Source organism: Colossoma macropomum, unplaced genomic scaffold (genome assembly GCF_904425465.1).
Source record: "Colossoma macropomum unplaced genomic scaffold, Colossoma_macropomum, whole genome shotgun sequence".
NCBI lineage: Eukaryota > Metazoa > Chordata > Actinopteri > Characiformes > Serrasalmidae > Colossoma > Colossoma macropomum.
Genome location: NW_023494785.1, coordinates 39,835,151 through 39,854,816, shown reverse-complemented (window position 1 = coordinate 39,854,816; position 19,666 = coordinate 39,835,151). Strand labels below are relative to the sequence as shown.

The window sequence follows — 19,666 nt, the reverse complement described above, 5'->3', positions numbered from 1 at the left end:
TGATGATGATGATGATGAAAAATTAAATTAGGATAATAAAGTGCCGTTACAGAGGAGAAGGGCTAGAAACGCTAAAAGTGATTTAAACCCGACATGAACGTAGAACCAATCTGTGAAGAGCTGTGGTTCCACCATCGGTTATGTGGCCCTGAACACAGGTAGCTAACCATGTCAAGAAAACCTGGTTTGTAAACATTTTGTGTCAATTGGAAACGCCACTGGAATGGGTACCTTCTGTGCTCAGAGTCGTCTGGCCCTGCAGTGGAAAAGAGTAATGTAGTCTCAGTGCAGCTGAGTACTCACTCGATGCGGAGGGGCTGTGCGAGCATAGGGGGCTGCAGTCGAGGTGGCATAGGATGGGGGCCTGGAGGTCGATTGAGTAGTGCATTGTTCTCATTAGTACCGTACTGCACCACAGGTCCTTTAGCCCTCAGTGCTCCTGCACATACAAACACAGGAAGAGGAGAGGAATGAGAGAGAAAAGAAGGAATATATATATATATGCACACACACACACACACACACACACACACACATATATATATATTTATTAAAAAGAGTTTTAAAAAAACTAATTTACACTACCATCCAAAATTATGGAATCACTTGCCATATTCACTTTATTTTATATACAATGATAACTCACACAATATTAATTAAAATATTACAAACTGCTTCCCAAAATCTGATTTTATTTAATTTCAAGAAGTTATGACATGATAATATTCTGTAATTCTCTATTTACATTATCTGCCTCAAGAGTAATGCTTTTAAAATACGATAAATTGTTATAACTTAACTATAACTTTTGTTATAACATTTTGTTGTAACTTAATTCCCAATGTCATACATAATTCTCAGTCTTCTCCTTTCACAGTTCTGTTCACATTATTTCTGACTGACTTTCTGAGGATTTAACTGGTGGGGTACTGACTGACTTCCCCATTAGCTACATTTGCCTTGTAGCTGCTTCAAACTTCAGACACTAAACACTAACTGACTACACTTTTTGTAAAGGGGAAAGTGGCACCCATGTTCCCATTTCAAGCACACATGCATGTACAGATACGTGTACACAGAGAGCTGCGAGTTACCCATGTTGGGTCGCGGCCGCTGCGGAGCACCCAGCTTCTTATCCTGGTTGTTGGCTGCGCTTATTTTCAGGTTAAACATGGGCTCCAGGCGGGTGGAGCCACGATAGATCCACTCACTGCGCTTATCGTCCTGCACACAGCATTCAAATAACACTCACACAATGTACGCAGGATACAACATTCAGATTTCAAAGTCATCTCACTGTGCAGTCAATAGGGACACAACCTCTATACGCCACAGTGGAGTATAAAGCTCAGTAAGCACTCAGCTTCTCTACAAACAACCATGGAAATTCAAAAGTAATTCCAACACACACAGTCATATGAAAAGTTTGAAAAGTTTGACTCCTTGAAATGAGAAGTCATGTGTTTTGTTGAATTTCTAAGTGAGAATAAGGGCGTTTTCACACTTTAGCTTCTCAAGCGGACTCAGAGTCTCCGCTGAGTCATGGTTTCTGAGCATACGTGGACAAGTCAAACATACCCAGGCAAAACAAATGGTCAGGGCAGGGCTAAACCTCTGTAGCCTGAATAGGCGGAAACAATTCAATGTATACTATTAATTTGTTATGTTTTTACAATACACTCAATACACAAAAGTAGAATGGAGGGTAAAAAAAAAATAAAAAAATACACAGGAAGTGATGCATGACTGACCAAAAAGAGCATTTTGACAAGGCTGCCGTCCACTTCCTCCACACGGCTCCTCCACCAGGTCCCCTCCCACTCTGTCTTGATGATCTGGCCAGGCTTCAGCAGGACCATGGGCCTATTAGGGTACGCTGTGATGTACTCCCTAATGAAATCCCGACACGACTCGTCCTCTATGTCCTCCCATGTGTTCTGCACTGTTTGAGCACACACACACACACACACACACACACATATATATATATAGAAACTGCATATAACAGAAGACATTTTCAGAAGTTAAACATGATTTGAACCAATTCTCAGGTGAATTCAAGTCAACGTCTAGTCTACTAGCCATGTCTCTTAACTCTCTTAACGCTATGCACATTGCCGTGTTTTACAAAAGAACTGCTAGCCAACGTCTACATCTTTCTCCTTATACAAAGTATTTTAAAAGTATTCCTTTATATGTTTTTCAGTAAAGTATTTTGGAGTCTTAAGAAGGTCTTATAAAATGTTAATAATCCTTTAAGCACATTTTTATTGTTGATTACTAGTTTAATCGTCAAAATTCATTGATTACTAATACAATTGATGTTGACAGCCCTATAACTGGGCTACCTTTAGTGTTAGCCCAGCTAATGTTATGGTTGTTCAGCTAACAGGAAACAAAACTGCTTAAGGAAATGCTTCTTCTAGCTAACGGGCATTTCAGTGGAATTCTCTTTTCTGTGCACTTCAGCTTTAAAGTACATAAAAAAATGTATTTGCCAAGTAAGACAAATAACAAAAAGAAAAAAGTAAAAAGATTGTGCCTTACGGGGTCTGCAAACAGGGTAGAGTTCAGGAAGGCCCACGTAGGAAGCATAGCCGTCATCAAAAAAGATGAGGAACCTGAAAGAACATAAGTCTGTTAGTTCCATCAACGCACCTTTATTACGCTCCTTTACACAACAAAATGCCCCAAAACCCTCTTTCATCTTCACCTTTTATGCCGCTCTCTTCTCTGCCCTCTCTTCTTCTCTAACCAGCTCTCTCCAGAGCCCACCACTCACTCTGTTCTCCACTCTCACCTAAGAATTCCTGGACAACGACCACATCTAACATACACTACAAGTCCAAACGTATGTGGACGCCTCTCCAAATTACTGAGCTCTGGTGTTTCATTCACACCCACAGCTAACAGGTGTGTGAAATAAAGCACATAGCCATACAATCTCCATAGACAAATACTGGTAGCAGAATGATTCGTACCAAAGAGCACAGTGACTTTAAATGGGGCACCGTCACAGGATGCCTTCTCTGCCACAAGTTAGGTTGTGAAATTTCTGCCCTGCTAGACCCACCACAGTCAACTGTTAGTGCTATTATTGTGAAATGAAAACATTGAGCAACGTCGGCTCAGCCACAAAGCAGGAGACCACGCAAAAGTGGGGTAGCTGAGTACCGAGGAATGTAGTGCACAACAAATGCCTGTGCTCTCTTGCATAACTCACTACAGAGTTCCAAACTGCCTCTGGAAGAAACATCAGCACAAGAACTGTGAATTGGGAGCTTCACGAAATGGGTTTCCGTGGTCGAGCAGCTGCACCCAAGCAGAAGATCTCTATATGCAATGCCAAGCGTCAACTAGAGTGGTGTAAAGCACAGAGCCACTTTGGTGGATACAGGAAAACGTTACCTACTATAATGGACAGTGCCAACAGTAAAGTTTGGTGGAGGAGGGATAATAGGCTGGGGCTGTTTTTCAGGGTTTGAGCCCCTTAGTTCCAGTGAATGGTAATGTTAATGCCACAACACACAAAGACATTTTAGACAATTATATGCTTCCAACTTTGTGGCAAGAGCTTGGGGAAAACCCTTTCCTGTTCCAGCATGACTGAGCCCCTGTGCACAAATATAGGTGTGATGATCAGATGTTCACATACTTTTGGCCAAACAATGAATCTCAATATTTGAATCTGAATCTCAATATTTGCATTGCCACAATGACACTTCAGCCTTCGCTGTAAGCTAGTCTGGCGTTTGGTGAAGAGAGTGGGTGGAGATATCACAGTGACTTTTTTGATTGACACTCCTGATTGGTGAACATGTCACAAAATGTAAATTCTGGGCTGTTGATCAAAGCAGCAGCACAACACAAGACAGCCCAATATAAAAATATTATAGGCATGCACATAGAACAGCCACGGGCGTATGCCATATTTGTATTTTTCCCTTTGACGCTTTATATGTTCTTAATGATTTAAAATCATTTAAAACTGTTTTCTATTCAAAATTTACTTACTAATATGAAAAACAAGGTGGCAGGGGAAAAGGTGACCATGTCACTTGCCTCACCACATTGTTTGCCCACATTTGACAGGAGGCAGGTGCCCTCACCTCATGCGGTTCTTGCTGTTTGGCATCTCCGCCACGATACCAGCGTAGAGCCACACCTGGTTACCATCCTTGTACTTGGCAACGACGCGGGCTCCCACATACAGCCTCTCCAGGGTGGGGTGATAGTCGAAGGCCACATGATTTCCAGACAGCAGACTTTTCCCCTTATTCTCGAACTTCACCTTGTACTTAAAGCTGCTGCCTGTGCAGAGACAACAGGAACATCAGTTGTTGGTTTTCAAATGGTAGAAAAAAAGGATGAGGCTAAAGGACCTAATTCAGCCCTCCAGAATTCAGCCCTCCCTACATGTCAAACAGTATACTAAACGCTAGTTATAGGCCAGAATGCTCACTAATTAAAATTCCATACAGTCTAGCAGGGAAAAAAACCAGGGTCAATGTTTGTCCATGTCTTACCCACTGAGTTGATGGCAACTAGGATTCCACGGTGCCACGTCTTGGTGCGTTTTTTACCCAGAATGCTCATGTTGACCTTCATGGCGTCCTGCTTGAGGGCCGGGTTTGGCTGGGTGGCCGAGTTTCCTGGAGCCGAGGACACAAACACAGCTGGAATATTCATCATGGGGCCCCGGGTCTGAGAGGGAGGGGCCACCACTTTAGGCGGGACGATTGCATTGGACCCGGACGGGGCCGACTTGGTGACCGTCTGCATTAAGTTCTGCACTTGTTGTGAAGTTCTCTGAAGAACCGCAGATGCTTCCTTAAACTAAATGCACGTTAGGCAGGAACGCGCATGGACACAGAAGAAAAGCTTCAGTCAAAACACAACTTACACACACGACAAACCAACCTGCCATGAGTAAAAACGGGATAATTCTTTATATGTTTCTATTAGAAAGTGCATGCATTAGGGATGGGCATGTGGCCATTTTTGTGATCTGAATACACTGTCAAATGAACAGTATTTAAAGAGATCAATATTAATTAAAATGTTTTATATTGTTAGGAAAATAAAAGCAAACAGAAAAGGTTTGCAGCTTTGTAGCCAGGCCTGTGTCCAGTTAACAGTTACCCTCAGTGATGGCAAAAAGCAATAACTATTTCATGTAAACCATAATAATACACTAAAATTCCCACATGTATATAAGTAAACTTTTAAAAATGTTTGGAGATGTGATATCCTGCACTGGTAAACCGTGCTTGGGGACGGGGCACCGTTTGCCACTGGCAGATATCATGCTGGTACAAAAAGCCACCAATTTTACGATGCACATTTTAGAACATCCTCACCCAATTATGTTCTTTTGTACTAGATTAGTGACAGTTTTGGGGCCAAATTATAGATGACTATATACTACAACCAAAAAATTACTAAACTGTGCTATTACACTCTTTATTTGACAAGGACTAAGCTTTAATTCGCTGCTATGACTGAGTTTGCTACCACATTGGTGTCAGAGTTAGGAACTATCTCAAACTTAACTGTCTCAAAATCCCGGTTTAACCATTTACTGTGGATATTTTTCACACAGTCACACAAATAAGAGGATTCTGTTATCAACACAGGCCTATACTCTTAAATGGTTCTTCTAGGGTTTTGTAGTAAAGACAGTGGTCCTATATAGAACCATGAACACTCAAAGAGCCATCTGCATGCTTAAAGGGTTCTTCGCATCGTGAAATCTTCTGATTGATAGAGAATGTGTTGTATATGGTTCTTAAAAAGAACCTTTCTATACAGCACCAAAAAGGGTTCCTTCGACTGTTACAAGTTTGAAATCATTACAATAGCCGGACCCTTTTTGCTGTTATCCAGAACCCTTTTCAAAAGAAAAAAGAAAAAAAAGAACCATATACAACATATTCCCCATCAATCTGAAGAGCTTAAGCATGAAAATGGTTGTTTGAGTGTTCATGGTCCTATACGTTTGATCCTAAACCAACTGTGTGGTTGATTTAGTGTTGTTTTTGTGTTTTAGGTGTGCGACTGAACACGCTACCAGTTAACTTACAGTACAATAGCTCAAACAACAAACAATTTTTGTTTGAAATATTTTGATATACAGCCCTGCTCAGATAAGTCATTTTTTTTTAAAAAAGATCAGCTTGGTGAAGAATACCTAAATGCAGTTTGAGCAGATTGAGAAAACTTTTGGGTATTTATTTTAACAAAAACGATTTTGGCTATTTGGGTGACTACTGAGTTCTAGTGTTTGCTCACAACATTATCCTCATACCTTTAGGTCTAAACTAAAGAAGCATGGACTCCAAACGTGTTTTCTGATTGACTGCACCTGTTGTAAGTGGAAAACTGGCCAAATTTGATCTCCCTTTGATGTGAGCTGCAATTGCAGCTGCAGTTCGACTCAGCTCTGTCAAAAGCTCATGTAAAACCTACAAGTAGCTTTTAACATAATACAGGATTTATTACACAGTAGCTACAAGGACCTTAATGCAAAGTGCTATTCTTAGATTATAGAAGTGTGTAATAAAACTTTGGGCCATGGCCAAGTTAATATCTCAAAATTCAAACTATCATCCCCATCCTTAACATGCTGTATCTATTTCAACTAGTTGTTTGCTTACCGTTGATTCTTTGACTGGTGTTACAACTTTCTTTGGTGGAACCACTGTGGAGAAATTAGTGCAATTAGTGTTTCGTAACGTCACATTGAGCTCAAAGGAAATAAAACACCCCTTTGATGAGCCAGTCAACCACAAACATATACTTTTAGTTAACATTAACCAGTAACGTGATCATTTTCGTGCTGTATGTACATGCTGAGTGTAAATGACTTCAGTAAGTAAATGCTAGCTAACATTAATGTTAGATGACCTTACCCGGACTAGTTTGCTATTTAGCCAACTGTTTGTAATCTTACTACTCTCCACAATTCCTTCAGCTAGTCAGCACCAATGTTCTATACATATAATACAGCCACAAAGCTCAGCTGGGTGAAGAGCAGGTCAATGAGATGAAGAAAAGGAACTGGAGGAAGGCAACCATGTGCAAATCACGTCCAGCCTTAACCAAGAAACCTGATTCCACCTACCACAGCCCACAGCAATGACATCATCGTCATCATCGTCGTCAATTTCAATGACCTCAGAAGCGCTGCCCTCGCCTCCGGTCTCGTCTTCAGAGCTGCTCTCTCGATACACCAGACCCATTTTACCGTACAGCTCTTTCACCAGCGTCTCGCACTGGACCACTGACCTGTAAATCGCACACAATATACGTTCCTCAGAGACTGATAAACCGAAGGATGAGTGCTTTTTCAATACTCAAGCTTTCAATACTTTCAGTTCATTGTTTGAAGAGGCTCTTTGTGAGTTGTGCATGCTAATTTGACTCATATGGACAGAGATGCCCTCATTAGCATATCCAATGAATACCAGTGAAGAGTTTTATTCAGTAAAACACAGTCATGCGAAGAAATCCATGAAACGTTTCTCTTTTTTTGACTTATGTGGATCTTCAGTTAAACTGTATGTATAGATAAACATTACGTAATAGAGCAAATTTTAAAAAGTTGATTATTTAAAAAAAAATTAACTAAATATTAAAAAAAATCATTTTCATCTGCTGAAAATGTAAGTACACCCTTGGCTTCAGTAACTGGTATTGTCCCATTTGGAAGAAACAAATTTATGTAGGCATTTCCTATAACTGTCTACCAGTTTCTGACATCTACTGGGAGAAATTTTTTGCCCAATCATTATCCTGTTGGAAGGTCCACTTCTTCAGCTTCAATTTGTTTTACAGATGGTCTTAGATTCTCCTCAAGCCCTCTATGGTAGAAAATTCATAGTCAATTCTATCATTTCAAGTTGGCCAGGCCCTGAGGCAGCAAAGCAGCCCCAAACCGTAACACTTCCACCACCATGCTTTTCAGCTGGTATGAGGTTCTTCTGATTAAATGCTGTCTTTGATTTTCCCCAAACATGGCTCCTGGTACTATGCACATGATTTGGGTTCAGGTGGTTTTAATCGGAACCAAGATGGACGAGCACTGAAAAAGGCTTTTTTGTTTACTTGTCATTAGAGTCTGTTTATTCTGCGTTACTGCAACAAAATGACAAGCAGCAGATGCTTATAATTAATCTAGTTAAAAGCATAACATAACATGCTTATATTCGTATTTTCACTTGTGATTTGAGGGCAGCAATATATTGGGAATCCCTGTGGTGTCAACCAACCAACCAACTGCTACTCTAGCCATGGATCTACAGGCTAATAAATATAACCAAGCTAGCATTAACTCTTGCCTTGGTCGCCTAATTGTAAATATAATCATTCTATTCTGTCTTTATTCAGCACACAGTGGATGTAGAGACACGTTTTTTTCACTTCCAGCCAAAGAAAAGGAGCCAAACTGAGGTAATGCATCTAGAAGGCCAGGTAGCTACTTTACTAACTTTAGCTTTTAGCTTGTTGTTGTGCTCCTCGGCTGACGAGCCATTTCTGTCATTTGTCGTTGAGCTATTTTCTCCCTTGTAAGGAAGACTTGTAGACAGTTTCTACAATAATAAGGCAGCATGAAGATCTTGGGCTTCCTGGTTAGCAATCTGCTTTCCCTCTGCAGTCTGTCCCCAGAAAAGTATCCTCCCACCTTCAAGATACATCATCAGAAGGTGGTAATCCTGGTCTTTAAACTGGAAAATCTCACTCTAGAGACAAATGCAGCACCACTATACGATGCTAGTAGCCATGTTTGCAACCGATGTAGTGGTGGGGACATCATCCACTTTTCAAAAGCTGTCTTTTTACATTGTAACAATTTGAATTTTTTTGTGTTGCGTCCAATTAACAATATGAATTCAGGTTTTTCTGCCAGAGTATCTTGGTATTGGGAAGTTACACTACACTTGATATCGGCATCAACGTCAAAATTTGGTATTGTGAAAAACCCAGGCTGAGGTTCAATTAACAACCAAACCACATCTGTCTACGGTTTCCATCAGAGCTTCATGCTATACTGACGGGGAGCACCACACGTTCAGTACTAGCCACTGAAATATGTTCTGGTTCAGTTCTGTACTCCCTTGATTTATTGTTTAATGTACAGTCTACAGTCCTACTTAGATTTTATTGCAGATCTAATTGTTATAGATCTTGCTCTCTTCTCTCAACACTACTTACTCTGAAGCAGTGCAGCAGAGTGTATCCACAGTGGCCATGTCTTTTTCCCTCTGTTCGACCCACTCCTGCAGTTCGGCTAGCTGAGCTTTCCTCTGCTGGACGGCCTCGCTACTGTCCACCTGCTCCTCGATCCATTTCCGCAGTTCGTCCAGAGAAATCCCCAACTCTTCCTCCAGCTCCGGACCCAACTCCATCTCCAGGCCTGAGCCCAAGCCTGCGTCCACCTCCATAACTCTGACACAAAGCAGAAGGGACAAAAAGTTTGATTATATGTGGCAAAGATACAGATAAGGTGGCCTTAAGAAGTCTCTGGACACTTTAACCATTGGTAAACTTTTAATGAAGTTCATTATGTTATTTCAGAAAATGTTTAAGATGTTTAGTTTTAGAGTCTAGTATCAAACTCCATTGTGTGGAGAAATTCCAACCAGCTATAAGCATATGCTACAAAGCTATACATCATTAAATAGCACTTAAACAATACAACAGACAAACAGACGGGGCCAGTATGTGTTTTAAGTGTGTGAGGCAGTAATGACTACTATCACAAAAAACATATTTAGTAACCAAACATGAATAAATAAACAAAAGTATTTATTTGTCCTTATGTCCATATTATAAATATGTATGTATTTGTTTTTGTCGCCTTTATAGAAAAAGCTGTTGAGGTAATGATGACTGTTTCTCAGCCTTTCAGTGCACAAAAATGCGTGCGCAGTCAGAGATGCACTTAACAGACGGACAGGTAAACAGATAGAGAGATGGATGGACAGACAGACAGACAGACAGATAGATGGACAGACAGATAGATAGATACATAGATGGACGGACAGACAGACAGACAGACAGAGCGATAAATAGATAGATGGATGATGGATGCATAGATAGAGGACAGACAGACAGACAGATCAATGGATAGACGATGATGGATGAATAGCTAGATAGATAAATAGATGGATGGATAGACAGACAGATGCATAGATAGATGGACAGATAGACGGATGCACAGATGGATGGATAGACAGACAGAAAGACAGATAGATGGACAGACAGACGGACAGATAGATGGATGGATGGATAAACCAATGGATGGATGGATAGAGGGATAGACCAATGGATGGATGGACAGACAAACAGACCAATGGATGGATGGATAGACAGACAGACAGACAGACCAATGGATGGATGGATAGATAGACAGATAGATAGATGGATGGATAAACCAATGGATGGATGGATAGACGGATAGACCAATGGATGGACGGACAGACAAACAGACCAATGGATGGACGGACAGACGGACAGACCAATGGATGGACGGATAGACGGACAGACAGATAGATGGATGGATAGACAGACAGACAGATAGATAGATGGATGGATAGACAGACAGATAGATGGATGGATAAACCAAAAGATGGATGGATAGACGGATAGACCAATGGATGGATGGATGGATAGACAGATAGACCAATGGATGGATGGGTAGACAGACAGACAGACAGACAGACCAATGGATGGATGGATAAATGGACAGATAGACAGACGGATGTATGGATAGATGGATAGACAGAAAGACGGATAAATGGATGTATAGACAGACCAATGGATGGATGGATAGACGGACAGACCAATGGATGGATGGATAGACGAACAGACCAATGGATGGATGGATAGACGGACAGACCAATGGATGGATAGACAGACAGACCAATGGATGGATAGACAGACAGACCAATGGATGGATAGACAGACAGACGGATAGATGGATGTATAGACAGACAGACGGATAGATGGATGTATAGACAGACAGACGGATAGATGGATGGATAGACAGACAGACGGATAGATGGATGGATAGACAGACAGACGGATAGATGGATGGATAGACAGACAGATAGATGGATGGATAGACAGACAGATAGATGGATGGATAGACGGACAGACAGATAGATGGATGGATAGACGGACAGACAGATAGATGGATGGATAGACGGACAGACCAATGGATGGATGGATAGACGGACAGACCAATGGATGGATGGATAGACAGACAGACGGATAAATGGACGGATAGACAGACAGATAGATGGATGGATGGATAGACAGACAGATAGATAGATGGATGGATAGACAGACAGATAGATAGATGGATGGATAGACAGACAGATAGATAGATGGATAGACAGACAGATAGATAGATGGATGGATAGACAGACAGACAGATAGATGGATGGATAGACAGACAGACAGATAGATGGATGGATAGACGGACAGACCAATGGATGGATGGATAGACGGACAGACCAATGGATGGATGGATAGACGGACAGACGGATAAATGGATGGATAGACAGACAGATAGATGGATGGATAGATAGACAGATAGATGGATGGATGGATAGACAGACAGACCAATGGATGGATGGATAGACAGACAGACCAATGGATGGATGGATAGACGGACAGACCAATGGATGGATGGATAGACGGACAGACCAATGGATGGATGGATAGACGGACAGACGGATAAATGGATGGATAGACAGACAGACGGATAAATGGATGTATAGACAGACAAATAGATGGATGGATAGACAGACAGATAGATGGATGGATAGACGGACAGACCAATGGATGGATGGATAGACGGACAGACCAATGGATGGATGGATAGACGGACAGACCAATGGATGGATGGATAGACAGACAGACGGATAAATGGATGGATAGACGGACAGACGGATAGATGGATGGATAGACGGACAGACCAATGGATGGATGGATAGACAGACAGACGGATAAATGGATGGATAGACGGACAGACGGATAGATGGATGGATAGACAGATAGATAGATGGATGGATAGACAGACAGATGGATGGATGGATAGACAGACAGATGGATGGATGGATAGACAGACAGATAGATGGATGGATAGACAGACAGATAGATGGATGGATAGACGGACAGACGAATGGATGGATGGATAGACAGACAGACGGATAAATGGATGGATAGACAGACAGATAGATGGATGGATAGACAGACAGATAGATGGATGGATAGACAGACAGATAGATGGATGGATAGACGGACAGACCAATGGATGGATGGATAGACAGACAGACCAATGGATGGATGGATGGATAGACGGACAGACCAATGGATGGACGGATAGACAGACAGACGGATAAATGGACGGATAGACAGACAGATAGATGGATGGATGGATAGACAGACAGATAGATAGATGGATGGATAGACAGACAGATAGATAGATGGATGGATAGACAGACAGATAGATAGATGGATGGATAGACAGACAGACAGATAGATGGATGGATAGACAGACAGACAGATAGATGGATGGATAGACGGACAGACCAATGGATGGATGGATAGACGGACAGACCAATGGATGGATGGATAGACGGACAGACGGATAAATGGATGGATAGACAGACAGATAGATGGATGGATAGATAGACAGATAGATGGATGGATGGATAGACAGACAGACCAATGGATGGATGGATAGACAGACAGACCAATGGATGGATGGATAGACAGACAGACCAATGGATGGATGGATAGACGGACAGACCAATGGATGGATGGATAGACGGACAGACCAATGGATGGATGGATAGACGGACAGACCAATGGATGGATGGATAGACGGACAGACGGATAAATGGATGGATAGACGGACAGACGGATAAATGGATGTATAGACAGACAAATAGATGGATGGATAGACAGACAGATAGATGGATGGATAGACGGACAGACCAATGGATGGATGGATAGACGGACAGACCAATGGATGGATGGATAGACGGACAGACCAATGGATGGATGGATAGACAGACAGACGGATAAATGGATGGATAGACGGACAGACGGATAGATGGATGGATAGACAGATAGATAGATGGATGGATAGACAGACAGATGGATGGATGGATAGACAGACAGATGGATGGATGGATAGACAGACAGATGGATGGATGGATAGACAGACAGATAGATGGATGGATAGACGGACAGACAGATAGATGGATGGATAGACGGACAGACCAATGGATGGATGGATAGACGGACAGACCAATGGATGGATGGATAGACAGACAGACGGATAAATGGACGGATAGACAGACAGATAGATGGATGGATGGATAGACAGACAGATAGATAGATGGATGGATAGACAGACAGATAGATAGATGGATGGATAGACAGACAGATAGATAGATGGATAGACAGACAGACAGATAGATGGATGGATAGACAGACAGACAGATAGATGGATGGATAGACAGACAGACAGATAGATGGATGGATAGACGGACAGACCAATGGATGGATGGATAGACGGACAGACCAATGGATGGATGGATAGACGGACAGACGGATAAATGGATGGATAGACAGACAGATAGATGGATGGATAGATAGACAGATAGATGGATGGATGGATAGACAGACAGACCAATGGATGGATGGATAGACAGACAGACCAATGGATGGATGGATAGACGGACAGACCAATGGATGGATGGATAGACGGACAGACCAATGGATGGATGGATAGACGGATAGACGGACAGACGGATAAATGGATGGATAGACAGACAGACGGATAAATGGATGTATAGACAGACAAATAGATGGATGGATAGACAGACAGATAGATGGATGGATAGATGGACAGACCAATGGATGGATGGATAGACGGACAGACCAATGGATGGATGGATAGACGGACAGACCAATGGATGGATGGATAGACAGACAGACGGATAAATGGATGGATAGACGGACAGACGGATAGATGGATGGATAGACAGATAGATAGATGGATGGATAGACAGACAGATGGATGGATGGATAGACAGACAGATGGATGGATGGATAGACAGACAGATAGATGGATGGATAGACAGACAGATAGATGGATGGATAGACGGACAGACGAATGGATGGATGGATAGACAGACAGACGGATAAATGGATGGATAGACAGACAGATAGATGGATGGATAGACAGACAGATAGATGGATGGATAGACAGACAGATAGATGGATGGATAGACAGACAGATAGATGGATGGATAGACGGACAGACCAATGGATGGATGGATAGACAGACAGACCAATGGATGGATGGATGGATAGACGGACAGACCAATGGATGGACGGATAGACAGACAGACGGATAAATGGACGGATAGACAGACAGATAGATGGATGGATGGATAGACAGACAGATAGATAGATGGATGGATAGACAGACAGATAGATAGATGGATGGATAGACAGACAGATAGATAGATGGATGGATAGACAGACAGATAGATAGATGGATGGATAGACAGACAGACAGATAGATGGATGGATAGACAGACAGACAGATAGATGGATGGATAGACGGACAGACCAATGGATGGATGGATAGACGGACAGACCAATGGATGGATGGATAGACGGACAGACGGATAAATGGATGGATAGACAGACAGATAGATGGATGGATAGATAGACAGATAGATGGATGGATGGATAGACAGACAGACCAATGGATGGATGGATAGACAGACAGACCAATGGATGGATGGATAGACAGACAGACCAATGGATGGATGGATAGACGGACAGACCAATGGATGGATGGATAGACGGACAGACCAATGGATGGATGGATAGACGGACAGACCAATGGATGGATGGATAGACGGACAGACGGATAAATGGATGGATAGACGGACAGACGGATAAATGGATGTATAGACAGACAAATAGATGGATGGATAGACAGACAGATAGATGGATGGATAGACGGACAGACCAATGGATGGATGGATAGACGGACAGACCAATGGATGGATGGATAGACGGACAGACCAATGGATGGATGGATAGACGGACAGACCAATGGATGGATGGATAGACAGACAGACGGATAAATGGATGGATAGACGGACAGACGGATAGATGGATGGATAGACAGATAGATAGATGGATGGATAGACAGACAGATGGATGGATGGATAGACAGACAGATGGATGGATGGATAGACAGACAGATGGATGGATGGATAGACAGACAGATAGATGGATGGATAGACGGACAGACGAATGGATGGATGGATAGACAGACAGACGGATAAATGGATGGATAGACAGACAGACGGATAAATGGATGGATAGACAGACAGATAGATGGATGGATAGACAGACAGATAGATGGATGGATAGACAGACAGATAGATGGATGGATAGACGGACAGACCAATGGATGGATGGATAGACAGACAGACCAATGGATGGATGGATGGATAGACGGACAGACCAATGGATGGACGGATAGACAGACAGACGGATAAATGGACGGATAGACAGACAGATAGATGGATGGATAGACAGACAGATAGATGGATGGATAGACAGACAGATAGATGGATGGATAGACAGACAGATAGATGGATGGATAGACAGACAGATAGATGGATGGATGGATAGACGGACAGACCAATGGATGGATGGATAGACGGACAGACCAATGGATGGATGGATAGACAGACAGACCAATGGATGGATGGATAGACGGACAGACGGATAAATGGATGGATAGACAGACAGACGGATAAATGGATGTATAGACAGACAAATAGATGGATGGATAGACAGACAGATAGATGGATGGATAGACGGACAGACCAATGGATGGATGGATAGACGGACAGACCAATGGATGGATGGATAGACGGACAGACGGATAAATGGATGGATAGACGGACAGACGGATAAATGGATGTATAGACGGACAGACGGATAGATGGATAGACAGACAGATGGATGGATGGATAGACAGACAGATGGATGGATGGATAGACAGACAGATGGATGGATGGATAGACAGACAGACAGATGGATGGATGGATAGACAGACAGATAGATGGATGGATAGACGGACAGACCAATGGATGGATGGATAGACAGACAGACGGATAAATGGATGGATAGACAGACAGATAGATGGATGGATAGACAGACAGATAGATGGATGGATAGACAGACAGATAGATGGATGGATAGACGGACAGACCAATGGATGGATGGATAGACAGACAGACCAATGGATGGATGGATAGACGGACAGACCAATGGATGGATGGATAGACGGACAGACCAATGGATGGATGGATAGACAGACAGACGGATAAATGGATGGATAGACAGACAGATAGATGGATGGATAGACAGACAGACGGATAAATGGATGTATAGACAGACAAATAGATGGATGGATAGACAGACAGATAGATGGATGGATGGTTGAATAGATAGATAAACAGATAAATGGATGGTACACAGACAGACAGACAGATGATGGATACACAGATAAACAGGTAGACACATAGAAGACAGGTAGATAGACAGATAGATATTGTTTGAACACGTTACAAGGCACTCATTGGATCCCATTCAGACGCGCCATGCACCCGTCACAACACGCTAACGACCACAAAACCAGCACCAATCAGGTCTGATCGCAAATGATTCCGCCGTTCATTAGAAAGTTCTAACTAACAGATCACAGTAACGCACCGCCCTTAAACCTGCAGCAACAAACACTACACAGAGCAGCTACCACGGCTAACCGCTACAGCTAACGTGCACACAAATGTGCAGCCTCGCTTCCCCACACAAGTCATTCGCACAGACTATCCCTGAACTCCTGCTCTTACATTAACCGGTCTGCACAGAACAACTCTAAACCACCAAATACTGACTGAAATCCGGCACACCGTGATGGAAAAATGGCATTTTTAACCAATTCTTTAGCTTCTAGCAGAAACAGGCTAAGGTTGTTGCCAGGCAGCTTAGCTTAGCAGTTAGCTTACCAACAAAGCCCGACCTCCACAGCAGCTCGGTGAATTGCTCTGGTTCTAAGCGCTTAAATCACATCAACGTATCTATTTATTAGGATTATAAAAAATAAAGTTGGCTATGTAGGAGAGCCATCTGAGACAAAAACACTGAGACGGCAGGCCGGGTTTCGTCTCGTTAACCCGCTCACTCAGCGCCGTCTCGGTGGGAAACAGTTGGCTGAAAACTGCTTGGAGTGGAGGGAAAGTGATTGGTTGACGTCGCTCGCAGTGCTTTGTGGGATTCGTAGTTCATTTCTACAATGAAAAACGTTAAAGGGGAATTTCACCCTTTTTTCAAAATTTCTTCAGAATTGAATCATTGACATGTAAACGAAATTATTCAAAGTGGTTTGATGTGAAATGGTTCATTGTAGAGAAATTTACACTGTCATATTTCTTTACAGTGGTGATGATGGGAACCAGGGGTCATGATGTCTACCACACACACACAGCCATTGTATTTACATGTTTTATATGTAATATTTGTTGACATCTCACCCACTTAATTATGAATTTGTGTTTATGTTTAATAAGAATTTTTGAAAAACTGGTAGAATTCCCCTACAGTCTTGTACCTTTGCTTTTTTGAACCAAGTTTTTTAAGACGTTTTGTCCTTTTTGCTGCCCCAATTACATGTTTATAATGTCTTTACATATCTCTTGCTTGTTGGTTCCATTGGGTGCTTAAAACCCTTTATATAAAGGGTTTATAAACATATCTTCATAAATGTTTATGAAGAAAATGAGTGGGATTTTTACTTCCGGAACGAAAGTGGGCTGTCACTGTTTAGCTCCATAAGCTGGCGAAGTATGTTATTTTTGACCAATCAGAGCGCAGGCATGTAGTGATTGGCAGATGATATGTCCCGCCCACCGTCTGCAGTTCACGTGAGAGCGCGCGTCTGAGCTCGGAAAGCTTGGAGCAGAGCAAACGCTAGAGGGCGCTCCCGAGCGAGTTCAAAATAAATGGGTTAATATTGAGCAAAATCATACTTTATAAATGCTTAAACATTTTTAATATAAAGGAACTCATTCATTTCCTAAACACAGAACAGCATAACACATTTTAATTATTTTTCACATTTTTAATTTTGCTGTAGAAAAAAGGAAATATACAGGTGAGTTTTCTTTGCTTTTTTAGTGAAATACATCCTTCTACTTTCTAAAATTAAAAGAAAGTTCTGGGCGAGTGATTAGAAAATATTTAAACCTTTCATTTTTAGCCATTTAGCTCCATTTACTCCCCGTCCACTGAGGACTTGCTTGCGGGTGCCGTCTGGCATTTCGCAGTCCTGTTTTTGATATAATGGGGGAAATAGGAAGAGGCCGGGTTCCACATAAACTGGCTCTGGTTGTACTTAAGAGAACGCTGGCAGTTTATCATTGTATTACTTTATTTATGTAAAACCTTTAAAGAGAACCTTGACTGTTAAGACCTCTATGCCTTAAATCAGTGTACATCTATTTAAAGACGTTTAAACCAAATAGGAATGTTTTGTTTATCATAAAACAACAAGACATATGGACAAAATTCCTCTACTAGTAGGCCACCAAGTTTTTCTCTGCAGTAATGTCACACTCTAGCTAAAGTTGGAAAAGCTGAATGATATTTTAGAGTTAAATGAGATATTCAGCTCACTGTTCCTCACTCAGCATTTTTGTTGGTGCAGCAACAAAAATGGCAGGCTACTTTTTAATAAGAAAATATTTTGATTGGTCGGTATTGGACATGTACACTATATTGGGGCCTATGTGTCTTAACATCCCTTTAAAATCCCATTATTTATCAATTTGCTTGTATTTTATTTTTCTCACAGGTCCATTTATGATTTCTGTGGGTTTACGTGCCAAAAAGCTGTCGTAACTCATTTTTACATGACTATTTCCCAACCTTCCTTTATTCCTTAGGACTGAACAGGGTGTTTTTGTTACTGTGTCTTTATAACTGATATATGTAAATGATCTCTGTTATGATTGGCCGCCCTTTATTGTGACTCATTCAAAAAGCAATCTGGGTTGAAACATTCTTCATAACTTGACAGTGAATGGGCAGGACTAAACACTGCTGGATATATGTCAATGTGCTGGTTTTTGTGACATCACAAAAACCTTAAATCCAAAACAGGCTGTTTTTTGCAGCATAGTTTCCGTATACATACTCCGGAGGGAACAGTACATTTTGAAACCTTAAAGGGAATTTTACATAATAATTTTTTTTTGAGGGATTTTTTTAGAGGCATTAAACCACTTCGGACATCTGGTTCCTAACACCACCACTGTGAAGGATTCTGACTCGGTACGTTTCTCTATAGAATGAAGCATTTCACACCAAACCACTCTGAATGACTTTGTTTACATCTTTGTTAATTATTGATTAATTATGAAGAAAGTTTAAAAATTCCCCTTTAACAGTGCTTACATGCCACAAACTCTCATTTCCAAAAAAGTGAAGAAAGGGCAGTTTTCTATCATATGGGCCCTTTAACATGAACACAACAGGTGGACAACTGGGAGTG

The 19,666-nt window shown here is 41.8% G+C and overlaps 1 protein-coding gene across 4 annotated transcripts in view; it reads right to left on the bottom strand.

The window, feature by feature from the left end:
- setdb1b (SET domain bifurcated histone lysine methyltransferase 1b) overlaps positions 1-17,337 on the bottom strand; it is a 35,257-nt gene extending 17,920 nt beyond the window's left edge. For all 4 annotated transcript variants that reach the window (XM_036594446.1, XM_036594459.1, XM_036594454.1 and 1 more), the window contains exons 1-10: positions 17,124-17,337; positions 9,214-9,447; positions 7,124-7,287; positions 6,657-6,700; positions 4,527-4,836; positions 4,110-4,311; positions 2,548-2,621; positions 1,752-1,942; positions 1,095-1,224; positions 304-439 (exon numbers count right to left, since the gene is read on the bottom strand). In XM_036594446.1, the coding sequence (XP_036450339.1) occupies positions 304-439; positions 1,095-1,224; positions 1,752-1,942; positions 2,548-2,621; positions 4,110-4,311; positions 4,527-4,836; positions 6,657-6,700; positions 7,124-7,287; positions 9,214-9,443 (1,481 nt within the window). In that variant the 5' untranslated portion in view covers positions 9,444-9,447; positions 17,124-17,337. The remainder of the gene's footprint in view (positions 1-303; positions 440-1,094; positions 1,225-1,751; positions 1,943-2,547; positions 2,622-4,109; positions 4,312-4,526; positions 4,837-6,656; positions 6,701-7,123; positions 7,288-9,213; positions 9,448-17,123) is intronic.
- Positions 17,338-19,666: the final 2,329 nt, after the last annotated feature.